Source organism: Falco rusticolus, chromosome 3 (genome assembly GCF_015220075.1).
Source record: "Falco rusticolus isolate bFalRus1 chromosome 3, bFalRus1.pri, whole genome shotgun sequence".
NCBI classification, from domain to species: Eukaryota; Metazoa; Chordata; class Aves; order Falconiformes; family Falconidae; genus Falco; species Falco rusticolus.
This window is the reverse complement of record NC_051189.1, coordinates 40496485-40522189: the sequence shown is the minus strand read 5'-3', so window position 1 is coordinate 40522189 and position 25705 is coordinate 40496485. Positions and strand designations below refer to the sequence as shown.

Here is a 25705-nt window from a genome sequence, read left to right as displayed (position 1 = left end):
TTGTTACCATGAAAAGTATGTCAGCATTTGGTATTTTATTTCTTGGGAAGAGGACAAGAACCTTAATTCTGTCACTGGAAAGAACACCTTTGTGCAGTTTGGGAGAATATGTAAAGAAAACGTGTTTTGTTACCTGATAGATACTCCTTTTAGGGTACCATCTTGGAGATGCATTTAATACCACTACAAGTTAGCTTGCTGTCTATCATGAACCTTTTTTCCATACCATATGGAAAAAAGTACTGTATGCAACTGATAAATGGGATGCCATCCAGAGGGACCTTGGCAGGCTTGAGTGGGCCAATGTGAACCTCATGAAGTTCAATAAAGCCAAGTGCAAGGTTCTGCACATGGGTTGGGACAATCACTCATATCAGTACAGGCAGGGTGGTGAACTGACCAAGAGCAGTCTTGTCAAGGACTTGGGTATACTGGTGGATAAAAAAATCAGACATGAGCCAGCAACATGCGCTTGCACTCTGGAAAGCCAGTCATATTCTGGGCCACATAAAATGTGTGGCCAGCAGGTCAAGGGAGGTGATTCTCCCCCTCTACTTTGCTCTTGTGAGACCCCACCTGGAGTACTGCATCCAGCTCTGGGGTCCCCAGCACAAGAAAGATGTGGACCTGTTAGAGCAGGTCCAGAGGGCCACAGAAATGATCAGAGGGCTGGAACACCTCTCCTAAGGGGAAAGCCTGAAAGAGTCGCAGTTGTCCAGCCTGAAGAAAAGGCTCTGGGGTAACCTTACCTTGGTTGTTCAGTATATAAAGGGGGCCTACAAAAAAGCTGGAGATGGACTTTTTACAAGAGCCTACAGAGACAGGACAAGGGGTAAGGGGCAATGGTTTTAAAACTGAAAGAGGATAGATTAGATACATGAAATTCTTTACAATGAGTGTGGTGAGACACTTTAACAGATTGACCAGAGAATCTGTGGATGCCCCATCATTGGAAGTGGTCAAAGTCAGGTTGGATGTGGCTTTGATCCACCTGATCTAGTGAAAGATGTCCCTGCCCATGGCAGGGGAGTTGGACTAGATGATTTTTAAAGGTCCCTTCCAACCCAAACCATTCTCTGATTCTATGAAATGCTCTTTACTATACTGGGTGATTTGCATGTCAATGTATTTCTTCACAAAGGATGCCTGCCTGCTTTTTAGATCATTTGTACTAGAGCAAAATCTAGGCATCCCAAACAGAAGCCCCATTACCAAACAGCAGACTACATGGAGTTCACAGTGGTTACTAGCTCACAAGTACAGATACCTGAGACATTGCCATGATTAGCGATGACTGATGCCCTTCTGCTCTAAATGTTGGGGTGTTTTTTAACCTGTAGTTATAAAAAATGAGACTTCACTTGAAATGTATGAATAACTTGAACTGGAATAATTACAACTTACAATAATCATTTGAAATAAAGGACAATAGCAAATAAATTAGCAAACACAATGGAAAACTAGAAAGTTTTCTTGCGTGACTGTTTGCAATGGTTTTTTGTCCTTTTTTTTTTAAAGTTGCTTGAATACATGCATTTTCTAATTGTGTCAGCAGAGACAGCATTTGTGCCAGAATATTACTGAGGACTAAGACATTAAAGAGACCAGGCTGAAGCATTCTTTGAAAGCCAACTACAACTCTACACAATAACAACTACTACTATCACCAGACTCAGCTGTTTCTTTTCCCTCTGGAGTACTTTATGACAGAATTATTATCCTTGTATCTGTAGATGCCATCCTTATCACCATCACCATCCTTATCTGTAGAAGAGAAAACTAAGGCACAGTGATCAGGAATTACAAAGCAGTGTCAACTACAAAACTGACCTCATACCACTTCATCTACACAAATATGTACGCAAAATACGTGCTGCACAAGACAAGTGATTAGTACATAATGTCAGCAAAGGCTTACCCTGTAAGTGTTCGGAGCTTGGAGCATGGCTTCAGACACAAAACGATCTTGATCTGATTTTTTCTATGCAGAGAAATTGAGCAAGCTTTTCTCTCAGTTGATCATGCTTTCACAACACTTCCTTGGTCTGCCTGGCTGTTTCCACAGCTCCCCCAATGCCCATCACTGACTGTGGACCTCCGTCCTCCATCCAGTAAGGTTTAAATCTAGGCAACATTGTATCTGTTACGCTTCCCCAAAGCTGGCTCCACGAAATTTCCACACCATGTGAGAGAATAAATTATGGACTTCCACACTGCTAATAGTGGCCAACCTGCTCTCCCAGCTTGCTCTGGAGCTTGCTCAAAGCCCACACTTAAGGGCTGGATTGCATCCAAGCACTTCACTTGTTAGATTACTTGACTCTAGGACCAGATGTGCTAAAATGCTTTAAGAAAGACAAGCATTTTACCCTACAATGGCCATGGTTCTTTGAGATGTGTGGTAACCTGCACACAGTAAGTCTGCTGAATGTTATTATTCAATGATTTGTATTATGATAATGCACCACAATCCCGAACCATGCTTCAGAGTGCTACTGGTCTAAAAGTTACCAGCCTGAGTCTGTGGCACATTAAAGTACCTTGCAAGATCTGAGGGGAAGTAGTTTCCCTTTCTCCTTCAGATTAAAGAAACAGAACATATGGCTGTATTGCTTCAAAGGCATTCCTACAGAGCGCTGTGTGGTACGCTGGGGACATAGCTGTATGCATGGTCACTGAAGGACCTGGGAGGAAAGTCACTTAGTCTCCTGTGGTGCTACTGATACCTACAAAGGAGAAAATTTTCAAGCTGATGAAAAGAAGAATATATGTCCCTGTCATGAAGAAAGGTCTCCTGGAGGCCCAGAAGTGATTTATATGGTGCATTTGCTTCCAGCAGCAGGGAGGCAGCCTAGTTTCACCTGTAAGAATTGAAGGCAAAGGCCAAAGAGGAACTAACACTGGAGTTTTACTCCATGAACAAGCTTCATGGTTGCTGTGCTGTGTTTTAGTTGTTCCCTTTCTTAGGCCTGAGCTCTTACTACAATCTCCCTGGAGCACCTGTTCTTGGAGAAATCCCTTTAGTGCCTGGTGTTAGCACAGACGGTATCCCTACCTGCTTCAGTGCCACTAGGATCTGCATTGCAGTGTGGGCCTTAAAGGTCATTTACATTTCTTAGAGAACAGAAAGGCTCTGCATACTACTGGGTGTCAGATATCCCAGTCACATTTCAAGTAGAAAGGTGCCCTCCACACAGTTTTGAGCTTGCAAAGGAACACAAGGGAGAGGTAGTGTTGATAAATAACTGATAGTCCAATGACTGGGAGCTACAAACAAGGAGAGCAGGCACACCCAAACAACGAGCAGGAAACTATCCACAAAAAGCAGATTTCATTAAAAATACCTGGCAGTTAATTTCTCCTTACCGACTTCTAGATCTGAGTAAATCCAAGAAGGCAGTTACAGACTTACAGGAGTCCTGGAATGATTTATTGCCATATAGGTGGAGGGAGGAGGTTTACAGGGCAAACACAGAGCGTGAGAGTGCAAGGATGTAAATGCTGCTTAGTCTTTTCTTTAAACTGTGAAAAGATGCATCTGTGTTAAGTCAGTATCTCGATGCTTCATAAGAGGCGGTTATGTTCCCATCTATGTAAAGGCAGGATTTGTAAAATGTTTCTGTATTAACCTAACTTTATTTAACAGAGTGAAAAGGCAGGAGAGTTACAGCAACACAGACAGCTGCTCTTGTGCCATTCCTTGGCATGGGAGGACCAGCCAACCCTGCTGGCAGCAGGCGGCTGGGACAGAGGAGCAAAGGTGCTGCCTGGTAGCTGGGGGTGGGAAGTGAGTGCTGCGACCCCCCTGCCTGCGTGGGCTGCCGCTCCAGCAGCCCTGGTTACAGAGCTGCATCTTATGGAAATCACATGTAACTCTAACACAGGCAGCTTTCCAGAGGGGTCCATGCATAGTAATATGCTAATGCAATGCCTTAAAGGTTCATTAATCTGATGTAACAACATACTTGCAATTATAAAGCAGTTAGGCAGCTCTTTTTGACACACGGAAGAGACTATGCTCTGAATTTTCATCAGGAATACATTAATATACATCCAGGTAAATTCTAAGTAAGAATCTGAGGAGAAATTAATCAAAGTCAGCACTCCTAATTGTTAGAACATAATTAACTATTATTCCTTCTTTTTTCCCAAAGAACCAAAGTTACTGTTTTACAGTAGTACCTGATAGCGTACCCTCATCTTTCATCGTTAAGAGAAATACATTGACTAATGTAGCTGAAAAACACACACCATACTGCTATTCATTATAAATTACTTCCATACACATATCATCACTTTGCATGTAGAGGCTCCACAAACAGAAGTGAATTGTGAAGCCATAAGTGTGCATTCAGAGAAATGAATGCTAATCATCATTACTGTGCCCTTATGCATTATTGCATTTCTTCGAGGTGTAAAAAATATTTTTTATAGTATCATAATATATAACCTTATACTGAACCTTCCCACAAAAGCCCACACTAAAACCCTGACATGACCAGAGATAAAAAGCCTAAAAGAAGCAATCATGAAATGAATCTACAAATTAATTTTATTTTAATTACTTCAATAGAATTCAACACAGACAAAAAAAAAGTATCTTATTCATAAAAAAGTGTTAGGTAAGATCAAAAAAAAAGACTACATAAGTGACATTTTCAGCTTCAGTAAATATATCTAAAGGAACAGATCTAATGAGATGGCACCATTTCAGAATAGAGTTTGCAAAGCACTGAACCAACTTTTTAAAATAAGCTGTTCATAATCATTCACTACCAGCAATTATTTCTTTAAAATACCTAGTTATAATAAGTCTGTCAAGGTCCCTCTGGATAGCATCCCTTCCCTACAGTGCTATCGACAGTACCACAGAGCTCGGTGTCATTGGCAAACTTGCTGAGGGTGCACTCAATCCCACTGCCCATCTTGCCAACAAAGATGTTAAACAGTGCAGGTCCCAATACCAACCCCATAGGAGCACCACCTGTCACTTGTCTCCACCTGGACATTGAGCTGCTGAGCGCAACTCTTCGGCTGTGACCATCTAGCCAACTCCTTATCCACTGAGTGGTCCCTCTGTCAAATCCAGGTCTCTCCAATTTAGAGAAAAGGTTGTCGTGTGGGACAGTGCCAAATACTTTGCACAAGTCCAGGTAGATGACCTCAGGTGCTCTTCCCTTGTCCACCAATGTTGTAACCCATCATAGAAGGCCACCAAATTTGTCAGGCACAATTTGTCCTTAGTGCCCCTCCTTATTGGTGAGAACAATGTCCAGCATAGCACCTCTCCTTGTTGGCTTCTCTATCACTTGGAGAAGGAAGTTATCAACATATTCCAGGAACCCCTTGGATTGCTTATGCCCTGCTGTGTTGTCCCTCCAAAAGATATCAGGGTAACTGAAGTCCCCCATGAAGACCAGGGCTTATGAACATGAGGCTGCTCCTATCTGTCTATAGAGGGCCTCATCTGCTTGGTCCTTCTGGTTGGGCAGCCTGTAGGAGACTGACACTGTAATGTCACCTGTCCCTATCCTCCCTTTAATCCTGACCATAAGGTCTCAGTCAACTCCTCATCCATGCCCAGGTGGAGCTCCATGCACTCCAGCTGGTCACTGACATAAAGGGTGACACCCCCTCCTCATCTCCGCTGTGTGTCCTTCCTGAAGAACCTGTATCCTTCCATTCCAACACTCCATGCATAGGAGTAATTCCACCGGTCTCCATGATGCCAATAAGATCATAGCCCTGCAGCTATGTGCATATCTCTAACTCCTCTTGTTTATTCCCCATGCTACATGTGTTGGTGTAGAGACATTTACATTGGGCCTTCAGTGAAGCTGACTTACTGGCTGGAGTACCTGGAATTCCTTTGTGCCGCTCTTCAGGTGCTCTCCTGCTGACCTGCAATCCCTCTCCAGGCTCTGGGTATGTATTGCTGGCACTGGCATCAAACTGGTAGGAGTGGTATGGATTGAGGTTTCTCTCCCCCAGCAACTTCAGTTTAAAGCTCTCTTCATCAGCTTGGCAGGCCTATGACAAAAGACGCTCTTCCCCTTCTCTGACAGATGGACCCCTTCAGCCCCTAGGAGACCAGGTTTCTCAAAGCAAGTCCCATGGTCTAATTAGCCGAACGCCTGGCTGTGGCACCAGTCCTGTAACCATATGTGGACTGCCAGATACAACCTGCACTCCAGAGTCCCCTACAGCCACTGCCAGGGCTCTGTAATCCTTCCTGATAATCCTCAGATGGCTCCTGGCTGTATCACTGGTGCCCACGTGAAACAGCAGCAGCAAATAGTCCGTGGACTGTAGGAGGCCTGGTAGTCTCTCGGTGACATCCCTGACATAAGCCGCCACTAAGCAGCACACCTCTCCAGAGAGTGTATCAGGTCAGCAAACGGATGCCTCTGTACCTCTCGGAAGAGAGTCACCTACTGTCACCCATTGTCTTCTCTTAGTTGTGCTGGTTGTTACACAGGGAGCAGATCAGGCTGCCTTACTCAGCTCCAGCGTCTCTCCTGGTGTGACAGCTTTCCTCTGCAGTCTGCAGAGCAGTGAAGCAGTTCTGCAAGGGCACCTCAGGCTTCAGGGGAAGTCTCTTCCTCCTGCAGGTCCTTGCCATTGCAGGCTTCCATTCTTCTGCATTACGGCCCGTCTCCCTTCCCTGTGTGCTGGTGGGGGAGGTTTTGGCTGTTTGGCTGTGGGCCATGGATCCCCCGCAGACTTGGAACCACTGCCTAACTCCTCAGCCCTCCTGACATTACGCAGCCCTCTCACTGCCTCAGCCACCTGCTGCGGAGCCCCGCCGCTGGGGCACACCTCTTGCAGGCTGTTCTGCTGCCTGTCCCTGCGCCCCCAGGAGAAAGGTCGGCACGTCCTGCAGCCTGAGGCCTGCACTGCGGCTCCGCCTGGCTGGAGGTGTTGGCCACCACTGGGGTAGCCAGTGCAGAGCCCCCAGCCGGAGCTGCAGCCGTGGCTCTCGGACGAGTGCCCACCGTTCTGCTGCGAGGGCCGGGTAGGATGAGTGTCCTTCACCTGTGCAGGTGGTCACAGAACGGTGCCTGGTTGCTGGGTTATACGGACTCCAACACTCGTCACTCAGCCAGTGGAACATCCCTCCTTTGGAGAGGCACCCTCCCTGCACCAGCTGCCAGGCCAGGCTCCTGCCGCTGCCAGCCACTGGCACTGCCCAGGGCTGCCCACTGTGGGAGCAGGGGGCGGCTGCCATTACTCCTGGCCCTGCCCACGCCTCGCCAGCTGCTCTCAGGGGGGCTGCTGGCCCCTAGCGGGTCTCCGTGCTCCCATGGGGGCTCCCCAGCTGAAAACCTAAATACTGAAACCTTAAACTGCCTATTTTGAACACCAAATGCAGACTTTGGAATCTAAACTTTGAGAACACTGCACTATTTTCTACTGTTCAGCCTAATATACTTCTATAATTTCCTTATGAAATTACTATTATGCAAGAAAACATTGTTTATTATGGTACTTAGATCAAATTATACATTGGTAAGCATTAATATTTTCCTTTCAGTATGTTGAAAAACTTGTCATACCCCTTTAACATGCTGTTTAGGGAATGTTCCTTCAAGATTTGAAATTATTTGCTATTCTATCAATTTGGACTTAATTACTCCAAATAAATCTGTGCAAAGCGAAGGAAATAAGCCATCTCTTTTTTTTAAAGCAATAAACTAAGAACCAGTACAAACTGAAGGTGCAGTAACTAATTTTAAATCTAAATGCAGCTCACCTGTTCATAAACAGAACACTGACTTCAGAGCTAAATGGTGAGATCTGACTGAATTTTGTAACTGAGTTTGAAAAATGCCAATTAGAAATACTGTTATATATATTATTATCATTACTACTACTACTACAACAAAAACAACATAAAGAACAACATGCAGGAAATCAGGTAATGAATTTACCTGGCTGTATCCCCTACTAAATTAGGATGGCTAAACTAGTTTGCAATTGATATGCGTTGGCATTCATTCACTTTATAGAGAATGAAAAATGACTGCTGAAGTTTAGAATTTGGTAATATTAAATAAATCTCTAGGCTGAGCTTTGAAAAGCCAGTTAAGTCATACACAAATCAAGCAGTGCTGCAGAGATCACTGCTGCCACTCTGCCCTTTGCATTCAGTCTTCGGCAGTTTACAAGAAGACAGAATACTCTCCCTCTAACTTGGATAACAAGAGAGCTGTTCTGATTAGAGCTGTCTGGAATGCATCGGATGAAAAGATTTTTATTAAAAAACATTAACTTGTGGTATCTGAAAAAATGTGCACCATAGGCCAAAGTTATGACAGATGATTGCCTGCCCATAAACCCAGCCTCTCTGTGTGTCAGGAAGGGTTCCCTCTGAGCCTGGGTGAGCCGGAGAGCATCAGCTTTCAGATTCCCACTTTGAATTATGCCTAGACCCAAAGACATGTCTATACGGTGGATTAGATGTTCCAAATCCAGCTTTGCCTGTCTTCACACTATTTCTGGGCAAGGATGCTCACTGGCAATGCTGCCTACAAACTTTGTGATTCCTAATGGCTCAGATGCTTGGGCACACGAATTGGAAAGCTTAAGCCTAAAGAGGTCCCCACTAGATCTTCCAGACTCAGTCCTTCATCAGCAAGAACAGATGTTTTAAGCCTGAGGCACAGCCAAGCCAAATTGCCCACAGTTTTCACAGAAGCCTGTCAAGCTGTAGAGTAGCCTGAAGTTCCAAACTACCAAGGAAGGACTTTGAATTTCTGAGATGGATGTGAGGAATCTGCCCTGAGGTCGCAGACCTTGGGAACCAGGCAGGCCCCGCTAATAATGGCAACACTCACAAGAAAGACAAACTGCGGCTCCAGAAGGACACGTTCCTTCAAAAACTCCATGAGTCTGCAACATGTTTCAAAAAATCTGACCTTCCTGGTGAACTGAAAGTCTCAATTTGTGGCCAGGTCTGGTCCTTAGGTGCTGCTTCCCACAAAGTACAGGCTCTCTTATGCCCCCTCCCTGTGCACTTCTCCGAAGACTTCTCCAGGGCAACCCGCAAGCACAAACCCACTCCTCTGCACACTGAACATGCTCTTCACTCCCTTGGACAGGGCATGATCTCTCAGATCAGAGTTCGCATTCATCAGAAACAAGGAATTAGAGCTCATGTACAATGACATGAACACAACTGCTCACTCCTAAGTGCCTTTGTGTATGAAGAACACAGACTAGGGTATAGACACAGACTATCATACTTGAGTTTGCAGACACAAGATAAACTGGCTTGTTAAGGAGCAAATGCAAAGAACCAAGCTCATTCAGTGAGCTACTCTGCTGGAGCTCCTCTCTGGAGCAGTATTTTTTTCATACACGGCTTCAAAGTTCTTCAGTGAATAAACTGCTATGCTGTACTGTTAAGGCTGTAATGTGCCAATTAGCAGAAGATAACCTACTATCCCCACGATGCAGCTGATTAACTTCCATTAAAGTCAGTGATGCTGACAATCATGTATGAACAAGTAGCTACGTTACTGGTTATGCACAGCAAATGAAAGCACACTGAACTTTATTGAATATGCTGGTAAGATACAGTAGTACTTTCTCTTTCTGCTCTGATAAAATGAAATATAAGCAAATATCAGAAACAGTTCTGGACAATAACTAGCATTGTTATACTTTTCTACAAATTTGAAAAATCAGTCCTATACATGCAACCCCCTAATGGTGCTTCTTATATCCAAACCAACCATATGTTCACATATAGCTACCTTAATGGAAGAAAATGCTACTTTAAAATTTAAAGAATTAATCTATTTTATTGTAAGTATAAAAAATAAATACTCGACTAAGGAATGGAATAAAAAATAAAGCACATTAAATAATTTCATTATATTCTAAGATGCCAAATCATCTGTGAGTGGTTTCTTTTTAGATGAAAAGAAATCAAAATATAGGACAGATGTTAGACAAACCACATTTGAGGTCTATCACACACTGGCATTTTTCAAATTATTTTGGCTCATCTATTAAATAAGGTGTATTTTGCTTGATTTTGAAAAGGGAAACATCAGGAAATATTTAAAGGCCAATTGCTGCCAATTAACTTTGATCAGCAAAAGATGCATTTGAATCTTTTAGATTCTTTTGCCTGTCTGGAATAACACACTATTCTAAAATTTAGCAAAACAACAACTTGATGATTAATGTGTGTTGGCAGCCCCACCACAAGCTTGCTTAACAGTTGGATTTTAAATAAACAGCTGTCTTCACTATGATGGGAAAGAAATCTGACTGTTTTCATGTTTTCGTGTTATTAAAATATGATCAGAAATTGCTTTTTTTCCTTTTAAGATGAAACAGCTAAGCATTATGGTGACAGTCTCTTTCAGCAGTTCGGATAGTTTTAGAACTATCTCACAAGCGTCGCCAAACCATAGCCTACGTAAGCTGAAAAAAGCCCTTGGCATGCTGACACCAGCTCCTTGCCGCACGCCGCAGGGAAGAGGCATGTGTGGCAGAGAAACCCTAGCACGTAACAAATCGTACCTGCCGCTGGGGAAGGCAGAGGACCCCCAGTAACAGGCCACTGAGATGGACAGCGTATACAACATTAATGATTTCCCTCGGGGTTAAGGTAATACTTGCCCACAGTGGGATGTAAGTGAGAAATCTGTACCCAGTCATTAACTGTTTATAGAAGCTGAAGTTTAATAATTAATGGCCTGTGCAGGCTATTGAATTCTAATGTTTATAGACACTTTCGGTGTATCCACTTCTAAAACTTGTTTACTGTGGTCATAAATACTAAGACCTATGAGGACAAAACTTGACCATTTAAACTATTGCAACTTTTGAATGCCAGTGCAGACATTTAGTGTAGATATGATTATATACCCTAATGACTAAATTATACAGATATTTCCTAAACGTTTCCACATTGAAACTGTGAAACCAAAAATAATGGTCAAACCATCTAACAACAAATAAAAAGAGACAAATATTAAATTAACTCTAGGTGTTTTAAAAGAATCAACACTTACTTCTAAATCATTAAAGAATAGATGCGTGTCTGCCAAATTGAAAATCATCTCCTCCATTCGCAGTCCAAGAGACACAGAAGTAGGTGGATCCTTAAAGAAGAAATTAAGCAAGTACACCATCAATACCATGCCCAACATACAAACTGGAGGAACTGCTTTTCAAGGGAGATTATTTGATGCATTAAATGCAACATCTGTTTCTTGAGTTTAACTTCAGTAACTCTCTAATCCTGTACTATAACACTTACCAGTAACACTGAAAAATATGACTTTAACTGAACTGATACCGTGATTCTGCAGTCGGACCTCCGTGGTCATCCTCGTGCACCCCTGGCATGGGCTCTCTGCCCTCTGTGCAGAAAGGACAAATCCATTTCACCTAAAACTTCTCCAGATTTTACAACTGTTTACAAGTTTTATGATCAACCAGGAGCATGATAATGCTATTGTTACCCAAAATAAACTCTCACTTGTCACAAGTATAGGAATACCTAGTGACTTTAAAGCAAATCACCGTTAATGCTTTATTTGCAAATGGCAATTATATTTAAAACCACTCCTTGATTCTCCACAAAACCATGCTTTAATTACGCTTTCAGTTTGGCCCACCCATGCAGAGTGAACAAATCTATTGTTTGTTATTAATGCATAACACACTTTAACTTCTCTACAGAAATTACCATAACAACTTATTCCTAACTGAGCTAATAAACTCAAAAAGCATGTTCAGCATTGTGGTTACCAAATCCATTACAGATGTTTGTCTTGTTTTGAATTTTTTTTTGCCTATTATATACTTTCAGTCTGAAAAATCGAAAAGAAAGCCTAACATATACATTTGATATAGAGTTTCTCATGTATAATGCCAAGTATATCCAAGCGCACAGAAGCATGAGTTTGAAAGAACATGTTATATTATCTCATGACACCCTCTATTAACAATGTTAGTTTGTTAGGAATTATATTTGAAATAGAACTGCAGAAGTGACAACCCATGTTTTATTTAAAATAAGTTAATATTCTAAACCTGATGACAACTCAAAGTTAAAAACCAAGAGATGCAGTCCCTAGTTTCTTTTTCCACCTTTCAATCAAATTAATAGATGTTTCAACATGATCTCTGAACTTTCAGACATTTTTCTGTAACTTCTGGTTAAAAGGCAAAATGTGTCAGTAGCAAACAGTTGGAAAATAATGGTGATTTGGCAGCCTGTTCACCTTCTGGAAATGCCAAAACCCCAAATAAAACTAACCAGAAAAAGAATTTTGGAAAGAAGCATTTAGAAACAAAGCTACATAAAACAAACAAAACATCTATTCTTGAGCTCACATACATTAAGAGTAAATAAGTTTCCTAGTATAAATAAAATAGCCCTTATAAATGGGAAAGAAAAATTGCATCATAGTATTTTGATGAACTTTGCCCTTAAAAATAAGCCTTCTATTTAAACTGGCACCACCAGAGAAAAAAAAAAAAAAAAAAAAAGAATATTTGGCTTCTTAATTCAAATGGAAAGACTTTAAAATATGAATAAAAGTATTCTGTCTCTCTGTTTTAATATTGCTCTATTTGTAGACCTACATCTTCCTTTATTTTACTTTTGTAGGCATGTGAGGTGGAAAGCAGGTGGTATTTTCTTTTTAGCTAGGCCTGAGGCTGCTTTTTCCTTTGAGACATTCCTGCTTATCTTTGTGCCCACTTACCACCCCACCATCCTTCATAGCTCATCAGCTTTTTTTTTAAAACCAGACAAGGATCTCTGTTGTGCCTGAACACTAACAGAAGTCACCCCACAGAAACCTCTACTCTAGTTATTAAAAGGAATCTGATGGCCTAAGGGTCTAAGATGCAAATTAGTATCACTGCCTACATCTTGATTATCAACTGCTAACGTAACAGTATAGAACTAATTCAATTTTGAGCTTCCATCCATGAATAGGAACATCATTTTGAAAAGCAGAATTAGACAGAGCATGGTATCGGTGATGAACCCATATGGTTAATTTTAAACAAATGGCTGTGAATACATAATTTAAGTTTCAGTGTACACATGACTCAAATCAAACATTTTTATTAACCTTTTTATCACACTTCTGAGTCAGAAAAAATGGATTTGTGTAAGGCTTTCTGTGAACCATTTCACACCAAGGTATTTTTAAGTGGTAGACAAACAGAATGGGGATTTCTCTAAAGTACATACTAAAATAATGCCATATATTAGGTTAATTTAATCAGGAGAAAAACAAATAGGAAAATCATTGGCACCTACTGAAAATGTCAGATTAAATAGCACAAAAGCTAAGAGAAGAAACAAAACAGGTTGCTTTTGAAAAAACCCCACGTAATTCCATGATTAAACACAATCTTATTCTATAGAAAATTCCACTTAGCATAAAAACTGTGTTAAGCTGCAGCTCTGGATACCCACGTATTTAACAGAAGCAAAAGCCTTATCTGTGTTAGGGTTTTAAATATCTGTGTAGTCATAGTCACAAACTTGCAACTGCTCTAGGGAAAAGCACAACAGCCTTGGTTTAAAGCACTGCAGTAGATTAAAATCTGATGTCAGACATTACACTGGGGGATGAAAACTTTAAAAAAGACAAGGCTAGAATGGGTTTTAAAAAAAAAAATCCCATACCGAACCTTCTTTTGCAATTTTAAGCCACTAATTGCTAACTAATTATTGTGAGGTGTCACACAATGAGGAGGAAAGCTAACAATCTCTTCTTGTTGATTGGGATTTGCAGGTTCACTCGGTGTGTCTTTTCAGGTATGGTCAAAACCAGGTACAAATCTCTGAGGGAGGTACAGTTTAGCTAAAGAAAAGAAATACCAATGTCAAATTGCTTAAGCAGGCCTCTTATTTTGAATACTGGTACTGGAGCCAAAACATTGTCTGTATGTCATTTCTAAATTCTACCCACTTGATTTCTTTGTTTTGTGGAGAAACAAGAAGCTGAAAAACAGGAAAGTTCACTTTGGGTACAAGGCTTATTTTCCACTTAAGCTTACAGGTCACAAATGAAGGGTTAAGTGAAACCAGGCTTTGTTTTTCTCAATCTCTAAAATATATTAAACCACACTAAAATAGCTTATAATTTAAAGGAAAATTCCCTTAAAGACTCTGAATATAAATGCTTTGATGGAGAATGGAAATGTACGTAAAGACTACGGTATTCTAGTGCCAATACTGAGACGTATTTCCACCTGCTCCAAGATGCTAAAGGGCTTCAACTTCTTCCAAATCCCAAAACTTAATCATTTGACATCTGGCTGAAGACATGAGTTTTGACGTGTTAGAACCCCTAATGTCAATTAAAGTCACCGATAACTATATTTGATAAATAGGTATCTCTGTACCTGTTCAAAAAAATTCCGAAAGTGTCGTGGTTTAACCATGACAAAAAGCAAATGGAAATGTTTTGTTTTGTTTTGTTTCTTTTTCTTCTCTTCTGGAAGAATAAATCATATTCCAATACCAGCTTCATACATTACCAGTTACATACATACATTACATGAAATTCACAAAATTCAAATCACCCTTAAATAAAAATGTAGCAGTTTATACAATGACTGTGCAAGCTGAAAAAAATAAGTTATATTTTGTTCCAACAAAGACGAAGGACAAAAGCAAGGAGCAAGCAGAGCACAACAGCAGCAAAAGGAGAGCAGGTGATAAAAACAGATGAAAAAGTAAGAATAAACAGAAAAGGGCGGCACAAGCAAGAAGTTATGAGGAAAGAGGTAGATAACAAGGACAAGAAAATCAATCCCTTCAGCAGCAGGGCTGCTCATCATTCATAGCCACTCACCATGAAACTCACTCAGGTGTTATGAAAACAGCTGAATGCCAAGTTGCCAAATCCTCTATTATTTAATTAGGATATTTTTGTTTGTTTGGAGATCCAACTTTTGTATTTTAATGATTATGTGAGCAGCTTAAATTTAATTTTATAAAAAGGCATTTCTAGCCCTCACCACAGTGTAGAAACATATGAGAATGTGACATCAGATCACTCAAAAAGCAGAATACAGGTGAAAAGAACATATTTTTATTTTTTTTTTACAAATTGATTTATGATCTGGATCTGTGATTTTAAAGGACAGAAATCATTAGGGAACACTCTCTAAAAAGACATGCACCTCATATTGCTGCAAATAAACCCTACAATCCTTGTATGACAGATGCTATGTTTTAGCATGTTTGCTTTGAATATCTGATGCTATCTTCCTCTAATTTCTATGGAAATTGCTAACTGCGGTCTGAAGCTGTCAATAAGCCAAGAGAAATTGCGGTATGAATGAAACTTTACAAAAACAAAGCAAGAACAGCACACTCTCATGACTGCATCTGAGAACCAAGGACATGCACGTTGTTACCCCTCACCAAAAAGATCTAATATTTATCCACAATGTAAGCACTAATGCCATCACCCCTCTTAACATCTATGGTTGGTTGTCATTTAGCAATGCAGAAGTATTCTGCCACATGCTGTGCAACCAGAGCCAGCCAGGCAAAAGCTACATTTAAAGTAAACAGTGCCAACAGTGATGGAGCTGCAATGAGGAGTCACCCACCTCCTTGCAGCGTACATATTTATATCTCTTTGCAGCTGAATACTAGTCACTTCCTCCACCTCAAGCATGCAGCAAGAAAGGTGTTTATGTTCAGGCCCTAATTAATGGACCCACTATAGGGAACTAGTAACAAATGGAAAAAATATGCTTGCACAAGTATTTCTATGGCAATGACTAATTAGGTTTTCCCAGTACTACTCTGCTGCCCAAAAGCAAGTGGAGAGACTCTGTTGGCACCGAGTTTTTTTCTGAGCACTGGGATCTGTTCTACTCATTCTGAACTGAACTGTCAGAGATTTGATGATTTTGGGGTGCCATGCAAAAAGCTGGTTTTGGCCTGAGAAATGCAAAGTAACTTTTGCTAAATGTTTAATATTCTATAAAGCTGTTGTCTACATGTATCTATACAGTAATTAATTATTAAAATGTTTGAAGTTCCAGCATCTTTTTACTACCTAAATATAAATTAATAACACCTAGGAAACCAAGGCTGCTGAATTAACTTGCTTTTCTGACACATAATGAAAAAAACTCACTATATTCCTCAAACAAGTAACCAGCTATTACAGCAAACACTTCTGAGAATACACTGCATCTGAAGAAGCAAGAAAGGTTGCAAAGCAGAACTGTTTTAGACTTTTATAATGCAAAAAGCTGTAAGGAGAAATTCAGAACCTGACGCAGGCATGGTCTGAATCAGTAGTAGCTTTGCCCATCGCTCAGCTGGGTGTAGGGTATTAGTGACAAATATAAGCTTTACAAGAAGACACAGTGATATCTGGATGTTTCTTATACGTAGACAATTTTAAGGTGACCAAAAAACCCCTCACATTTTAGTTATAGCTCACATGAACTTAACATGAAATAGCATAATAGATTTTAGTACAAGCTGAGACATCAGCTTTCAATCCTGGAAAAACAAAGTTTGATCTCACAAGGGCATTCCATTCATAAACTGTTCTTATTCACCTAAGACCGCATTTCTCCTCTGAGAATTACCAAGAAAACCCACAGTCTGTACACATATTCATCAGTTCAGTTATGATTTATAGACTATGCATAATAGAAAAATTTGACTCATAAGCAGACTTTCAAAAACATCAGTCAATACATAGATTAAAAAAAGTTAAGGTAAGAAATTTTAAACTAATCTCTCTGTGTCTGAAAGTATTCCTCCTCTTGCCTTCTCAACCCAGAGCACAGTCCACTGCCGATCACTCAGAACTAAAATGTTATTTTAGCAATCACTCATGGAAGTTCTTCACTCTGTGAGGGCAGGTAAACCTTTGCAGATTTTGATGATATCAACAGGTTTCAGACACTCCATACCTACAAACCAAACCTCAAGTCATCAAAGTATTATTCCCAACGCTATTTAATTATTCACTGAATATAAGGGCTGAGTAAGTACAAAGAATGGATGTGTGAAACAGCTTTACTCCTTGATTTTTTTATGTTTTAAGACACCAGTACCAATTTGCCTCTAGAAAATCATCTAGTGTTCTGGTCTTCCTTGTGTATTAACCATAAAAGAGCAAATATTACTGAAATTTTCCATCAGTTTCTTGACACTTACCCTTCCATATCTGTTAGCATAGGACCCTGTAAGCAAGGAATGGAAAATGATGATTGTCTCATCCAAATCCCAAATGAATACTCTCTGTAAAAAGAGAATCAAATCAATGTGTTCCTCTGTGAAGCTGATACTTGAAATGGAAAGTTAAAATTTGAATCAGTAAGTGCACAAATGAGAAAATTGTATTGAAATGTTTATATATTAAAACCATAGTTGCCTTGCCATTTATTTTCAGAACTAACAAGTTTTTTCCAGAATATGGTAATACAATCTGTTAGCTTTTTACTACAATTGCTATTATATCAAATTATTCTGTTAGAACAGAATTATAGTTATTGTCAAATACACATAGCTAATGAGATTGTACAATGTATTATTTTAAAGCCAGATGTTAGATAGAAACTGAAATAAATGAAGAGAAGCCTCTGAAAATTAAATCTTTGGGGTTTGAATTCTGTATTTCCGCAAGTCTTACAAAACAAAGTTCGTGTAACTGCTCTTGAAAATTACCTCTAAAAACAAAATAAAGCAAATAGCTGCTAAGCACTTAAATCCCCTTAATCTATGTTCATCTTTCATGGATTTTAGGCACCTGAAGAAGGAAAATTATGAACTTAGATGGTGCATTTTTAAGAATGCATAGCATCAGTAAATAATTCTTTCACTTACAGCCAATGGAAAGTATGTGTTTTAAATTTGTCCTCTGACCACACACAAAATGGTATTTTAATGAAAAATAAGTGTTCAAATACAAGTATTTTAAATCCTAGTGAGATTGTATTTCCCATGATGACAAATGGGCTAAGCTTTTGGAAAGGAAAAGTAATGCAGTGTGGACACTCATAGCTGTGGTGTGTCATTGGAGATGTGTTCTCAACATAAAGCATGGGCTACTGGGAGGAATGTGAACACAGCATGAGAGAACAAAAACCGCTATTGTGCTAGAAGTGCCTCCTGTCCAAACGCGAAGCTTTTTTTGACTTGCAAAAAGGTTAGTCTTTTATTTTTTATTTTTAACCAAAAGGAGAAAGAAACCCCCAGTATTTTTCAGAGAAAGTAGGTACTCTACATGAAGATGGCTCTTTAGAAGTTACACCTTCCATGAAAATACTGTTAGAAAAAAAAATAAAGGGAGTCCAATGCCACTTTATTTTTGATGTGTCAGTAATAACTTCTCTGTGCAAATTAATGATAAAAATAGAGTCTGTAACAGGTCAAAGAGATCTAATATAATGTACCTCAAGATCAGAGTCAGGTGGTGGTGAAGGATTATTGTTTCTTCTGCCACGTCCACGTGATTTCCCATCTGAACTACGACGCAATCTATCTGAATCTGAATCTTTAATGGGTGTTGATGGACTGTGGATTGTACTGTATTCTGCTGTGGTAAAGAAATTATATGTTTACCTTTCAGTTTAAACTTGAACAACTTACTTGCTTTTTACATGCGACACTAAAACCAGGATGTTCACTAGAGAGTCCTAACTAAAATAATTACATATACAATGGTAAGTGGCAATACTGATACATAAATTAATTAAATCAAGTCCAAGTTATATGTAAAAACAGAGATATAAATTATTTCAGTAAAAAACTAAAGAAGTAAAAAAAATATTAATGCCTTCAAATCATAGAGAAGATCATATCACTTCATAGACAAGATTAAACTCTAAATGAACAATATTAACTGACAGCAGCTTTTTTTTAAAGAACATGCTTTCAAACATGCTTTAAGATAACCATTATGGTGACTGCTAAGAAAAAACATCTGGGTGTAGAAAACAAAAATAACATATAGAAACTGAAAACTTTTCCCAACTGTCTGGTTGCAGACACTTGACTTTTAGGTTACTACATTTGAGCCAGATGAATATAATTATTTCTAAATATGGCATAAAATACAGTTCTTATTTTCCAAGGGTAAGTTCAATTAATATGTTTGAAATATCCATCAACTATGAAGATAAAATTTACAGTATTCTTGAAAGGCTTACTCCACACTGAACTTTTTAATGAGTACCTTCAAGAAAGGATACAATTCTTTATAAACAGTATTGTATGCTAATTATTATGCTTCAGCAAAATTTATTTATAAAAATATTTACTGTTGTTGAACAGGTAAAAAAGAATGATGATTTACATATGTAAGAACATCAAAGTTTTCCTGAAATCATGCTAGTTGGAAGATGTTTTGCTACGCTTAATAGCCACAGGTCCAATAAGAGTGAAGTGCTTGAACATTAACAAAGCAGACACCCAGCAAAAATCTTCCTTCCTAAGACATTTAACTAGAAGTACCATACTCCTCAAAAATGCAACAACACATTTTTAAATATCTTTTCAAGACTTCCTTTCACAGTCTTAAATTCACAGAGAAAAAATTTTTATTTTGATGGTTATTCTTAATTTTTTTTCCTAAAAAATTTATTTTTGTGAAGGCAGCTGGAATTTTCAGCATAAGATATATTTATCAATCTCACTTCTCAGTTAATATTAACTACTCTTTAGAGTTCAGTAGATGTGGATATTGTATCAGTATTAATTTTCTTTTTAATCAGCTTAGACCATGGCATTCCAGTTTGAACAGACAGGTATATTTCTCACACAAGTGATTCTTTCTCCTAAAAAAACATCCTGTTGAGGTCAAAGGTTAGATTAAGGAGGAGACTCTGGACATCTGTGTAACACCACATATTCACAGTTACTCAAAATAATAACAGTTCCTTGTGCTGAATGAAAGGAAAAGGTCTTGAAATTCTCATGCTCCGCCTTCAAATCTACACTTAATGGAAATTAGTATATATTATATATTTTACATTATACTTTTACCTAAGTATCTCAGGCTACATTAAACAAAACAGAACAACAAGTTAAGATGTAACTCAAGGTAAAACAAAGATTCTTTAAAACAGACCTGTACCTAAAAAAGTGATTCTGTGTACGTGCCAATCTAGCCATGTCAGTCTACGTAAGTAAAGTCAGAGGTTTAAATGTGAAGACCACGTACATTGCCATAATATTTCTTGTTTTCAATGACAAAGTACACTTCAGAATATTTATTTAAACTATTTAAACTTTGAATGCTTTGAATTGCTCTTTCACCTACTGTACTTAAACATACATAAGAAATCATAACTCGGCTAGTATAAATTTTCTCAACCTTTTAAACTTAAATGAATTTGCTGCACTTATTATTTTTATTATTAAAAACCTTAATAAAAAAAAAGAAAAAATAAAGAAAACAATGCACAGGAGCCTTGAAATAAATTATAGCCCCATAAAATAAACAGACCAGAATTTCTTCAACAGGTGAATTGGCCAATGATGTTTTAAATATGTGGTCTAAAACTCACATGTAATGAAATATTGCATGTCCTATTGATTAATTTAAATTAGGGTTGCTCTTGGTCTCTGACAATGTTTTTAGGAGTCTGGCTTTAGATCCCAGTCTTTTAAATTCTTCTCACAGATGTGATACACCTAAAAAGTTTAAGTGTTAAACTTGAGGTAGTAGTAACAATAGTAAATGAAACAGGGAACAGATAGCATTGAAAACATATAAACAAAACTTCATTACAATTAGAACCAAGAAAAACTACAAGAGTGAGCACACAGAGCACAGCATGGTGAGGGCAGGGAAGAAAGTCTGCTTGTAAGAGCCATCCGGCTTTCCATTTTTGCAAACACCTTCATTTAAGCATACTACATTCAGAATTTTCGAACACAGGGCTACAAGTTTGGGTGGAGAATCATTTCCATCTCCCCTTCACATGTGCAAATCATCTGTCTGGATGGGCTAGATCCTCACCTGACAGAAGGACCCCCCAGCCCTACCTTGGGAACCCAAGGCTGGCTGGGCACACCTTAGCCCACCCTTCTTGGGGCCACTGTATCTGCATCCTACCCAAGAAAGAGTTGTCTGTCTCGCTCTTATGGGTCTCCAGGACACCTACTATGCTGCTTTAACAGCCATGCCATTAAAAACAGAACATCCAACTGCAGCATTCATTACAGCAACGTACGTTCAACCTGCGAAAGCAGGGAAAAAAATTATTCCCTTCATTGTATTTGCAGGCATTTGAAGACTGTTCTCAGATCTCCATTGCTGTTAGGTTAACCCTTCCCTGACTTATCCTTTTTTCTAGGTTCTGATTATCACTCTGTATGGTGTCTCCAAACTGGATACAGCAACCCAAAGCAAAGTCAAGCAAAGCATTACTCCCCATGTCCTGCAGGCTACCTTCCCCTGGACACCACCTGGCAGGAGACAATTCACATTTTCTGCAATATTTTCAATAAATGTTAATGTCAGGATCCCTAGATTATCTCCCAAGAAGGAAGTGATACCTAAGTGGTCATTTCTCAAAGACCTGGCCAAATATGGCACATGAACTGAATACACAACATTGCTAATACCTAGAGCTTCTGAGCCTACTCAGACCAGTCTGTTATGAACAGTGTCACAGATGGCAGTAACCAATGGGGGGACATGTGACATCATGTGCAAGAAACTTACTCCGTGTAAGTAAAGGAAAACCATATCATGTACTCTTTGGATTAAGGTCATTCAACAGGGCAGCCTCTGTGCGCATGGCTGGGTTACCAGCTCACTGTCCAATGGTCACTCTCAGGTCCTCATAAGGAAACCCAATTAAAGAATCCAGTATCCAGCTGAGCCCTGAGCCTTGACAAGCCCAAGCCCTGACAAATTCTGGAGCAAGAAAAACAACAGCGGCTGAGGGTACTCGATGTGCCACTAATATCTGGAGTACTGAGAGCAGTCTGCAGGGAAAGGTAGAGTCTGGAAGGAGCTGCCAACATTCCCCATCCCACATTTGTGCAGTTCATCATTCCGGCCTAAATGTATACCTCACACCTGCTCCTATTCAGATCACATCTCCATTTTTTGAGTTCTCATCCCGTCTCCAAAGAACTCACAGCCCCTCTCAGCGTGGTGTCATCTACATATTTAATAGGCAAACACATTCTGTTCCGTCATCTAAATGATTAATGAAAATGTGGTCTGATGCTAGGCCCGAGGCAGACACTGAGGAATGCTGCTGTAGCCATCCTTCTGTCTTAACAGAGAGCTCTCACTGACTTCTCTCTGGACGTGGTCTCCTAAACAGCTTTATATCATTCTGCTGCAGTTTCTGCTAGACTGCTTTAGCCTAGTTTGCTTATAAGATTGTTAAATGAAAAGATTTAACTGTCAGGGCAGCAAAAGCTTTGCTAAAGTCAATCTATATAGCCACAAAACAAGTTATCGTTATACCCATTATTCTACATTAATTGATAGGAGGAGGTTAATTTGTTCAACCTCAGCTGACTTCATAGTACAAACCATTTTGTAATACTGGCCCTGGGAAATGACTATGTCTCTAAAGCATTGAATTTAATTTTATCCTGTTCTTAAACATCAGAAATACAGAAACGCAGGAGAAAACCCAGCCCTCCACAAAATCACGAGTGGAATATGGGGTGAGAATCAGCTCTCCACTGCCTGTCCCAACACTAAAGCAAGCTCACCAAAGGAAGCTGGCAGCAGTCAGGTTAAACACAAGAAGGAGGAGTTCAGATAAAAGCTAGGAGATTTGCGGCACATTTTGCCAAAAAATGCCAGGCTCCCAAAAGATTACAATGGTTCAAGAGGAGCCTGAAGATATTCCTGGAAGAGAAGCATACAGGGGTGCTACAGCCATGCCACATGAGCAGGTTGGGTCTACGGGACCGAACAAGGTGGCAACGGCCCCAGGCTTCACTGCCTGTTTCTGGGAAGTCATTTCAGTGTAGGTCCAGCCTGAGCATCAGTGTAGTCTCCTGAGCATTCTCAATAGGGGCTGGAAGAATTAGGAGCTGTCCTGAAAGACACTTTCTTGGTTAGTTTTGTCCGGAAGGACACCAGCTGGGTGCTCTAGGACTGCTCTGCTGAGCCAAAGCTCTGCATCAAAGCAGCCTCCTGCTCCAAATTTAAATGCTAATGTAGGCACACCCTAAACATACAAATGACAGCAGCTTTGAAAATCCCCCGAGATGAAAATACCTGGAAGCTGGAAAAGTGCTTAGGGCAAGTCTTGCAGAAGCTTAGCCTATCCTTGCAGCTCCCGGGGCGTTTGCTGATGGCCACTGCGGCAGGCAGGTACGGGGCTGGTTGATCCAATGGTCTGGACCAATACAGCCATTACTGTGTGTTGCATATGCCCTCACAAAATTGTACTAATAATGTAGGAACAGTAATTCTTCTGCATTCATTGAGAGACACAGAAGTTAAGATCTCTCTGCTACCGAACCTCTCGGCACTCTGCCCCGGGCAGACACCAAAACATTACAGCTTGTTTCTGCTTCACACACTCAGAGTTCCCTCTTCCACACCTTGACCAAGTGTAATAGACCCAACCTTGACTTCTCTAGTCAGTCAGAAAAACACTTTAAACCAAGACTCTATAAATGTATGCCTCTTTTTCCAGGTGTGACTGATACCCCCTGCTCCTGACCCCTGGTAGTAACCCCTGTACTGTAAGCTGACACCAACCCAGACAAAAACTACACATAAGTGTGAGGAATAAAAAATGTTTACATTCTGGTTTACCTCAGATACATGAGCCATACTTTAGCATACTTTTCCCTATGCTTCAAGGCACCGTATTATTTCAACTTGACATAATACTTCATAAGCATATACCTCCCTGTTATACATCATTGTGGGCAGTCTCGATGGTTTTATCACACAGCACAATTTTCCATCATCTCATAAATAAGACTACTTTGATTACTTATGAATGGATAATACAGCCACAGAGACACCATTGGCAACACTATATTCTGTAATTCCTTTCTGTTTGTTATGGAAATCCCCCCATAAATTGCTGTATTTTCTTGCTATCGATTTCAATGTATTACACAGCAACAGTATCAAATGAGGAATCTGGGGAAAACTAGCTATCCCAGAAATCCCAAAATCAAGTCTATCTCTACGTAAATCTCACTGGCTGTGTGGGTAGAGCTCTTGCTGTTGACAAAGGCATTGCAAATTTCATAAGACTTTTTCTCTACTACACTGAAAGGGTATGCAAAAAAGAGTAAACGCACATTATCAAAGTAATCATATCTCATGTCACAATGTAAATCACACAGGCGAGATGGGCCTAGGATAGCTAGAACAGTCAAATGTCTCTGCAAGTAGGTATGCACAAATATTTTCCATTTTGATTGTGCCCAGATTAATGGTTTCCCCTCAAATTTTATACTTAATTTTGAATAAAGACCTTAAATCCTCAGGCCTGATTTATTTCAACTCCTGCATAACAAAATAAAAATATAAGATACAAGTAGTTTGAATATGTCGGTCTCATGCTATGATTTTCTTACTTTTGCATAAATAAAGCTAAACACAAAATTTCACGAGCACTATACAAACTTCTTCCTTTACTCCTTACATAAAACTGAAGCAGGATGAAACAAGGCAGCAGAATCACACAGGTATTTGAGGATTTTTCTTTTTTTTTTTACTTTTCTATAAAAAATGTGACTACTACACTAGCAGTAGTGTACTACCATGCTAGTAGTAGTGAGTAAAAGTCCTAAGTATTGGAAGAAATATGATAACGCATGCTTGCAGGATCACAGAAAGATGTCTTTAGTACTGCTTTGACAAAATGTCAAAATCTGCACCTTATGAAACAAATATAAGGTTTGTCTGTTGAGGACTACTATTATAAACTTGACAGAAACCCTTAATAGTCTGTTTAAAATATTTGCAAAAATGCCGATTTATTTCAAGGCTTGGGTGACTTCTTGATTTAGCATTGTATATTCAAAACAACGACAAAATATCATATTAAGAGTGTATCTTCTATATAACAGTATACACTAACTATGTATGACAACAACTATATTAACAAGCCCTGCAGTGGTCCAGACTGTTCCCTCCAACTTTCAATGTTGAAGAAAAAAAGCTGAAGCATAATGGGCCCATAGTGCCACTCTCCATTGTAGGCATTTCTTCCTTACTCATTATTTATTCTTTCAAATAATTTGAAATTACTGACACTTTTGATGCTCCTAAAACCAATGATGAATATCCCATTTATCTATTAAAAAAAGTCTATTTAAAAGTGCATCAAGTTCTTAGCCTCAACATATCTTGTGACAGTGAGTCAGGCTATATATTGCTGGATGCATCGCAAAAGAGTTAGAAGTTGTACCTTGTTAACATAAAACCAGGAGAAAAGCAAAACCAGTGCTCTACTTTGCCATTCATTATTGCATCCAGTCTAATTCCTGTTTCTTCAGAATTTTCATTGAGTTTACTTCCCACATAAATATATGCTCTAGATTTACTTGTCACTTATATCTATGAAAAAAAGCAAACATTAAAACACCAATAACGTACTGTGAATACAGCAGTATTTGTTTCCAAACAGCTATTAGTGAAAACAAACAGCTATTACTGAAAAGTTGCCTATATAGTCTATTTGCTCTGTTTCACTTCCTTGCCTCTAATTTAGTGTTATGAAA

The 25705-nt window shown here is 39.4% G+C and overlaps 1 protein-coding gene across 9 annotated transcripts in view; it reads right to left on the bottom strand.

Annotated features, from left to right (window-relative positions):
• Positions 1–25705, bottom strand: part of EYA1 (EYA transcriptional coactivator and phosphatase 1) — an 86430-nt gene that overhangs the window by 27595 nt on the left and 33130 nt on the right. For 6 of the 9 annotated variants that reach the window (XM_037381942.1, XM_037381945.1, XM_037381944.1 and 3 more), the window contains 3 exons: positions 18427–18569; positions 17189–17272; positions 11031–11120 (listed from right to left, as the gene is read on the bottom strand). In XM_037381942.1, coding sequence (XP_037237839.1) covers positions 11031–11120; positions 17189–17272; positions 18427–18569 — 317 coding nt within the window. The remainder of the gene's footprint in view (positions 1–11030; positions 11121–17188; positions 17273–18426; positions 18570–25705) is intronic. The other 3 variants (XM_037381943.1, XM_037381947.1, XM_037381949.1) reach the window with 1 other exon arrangement.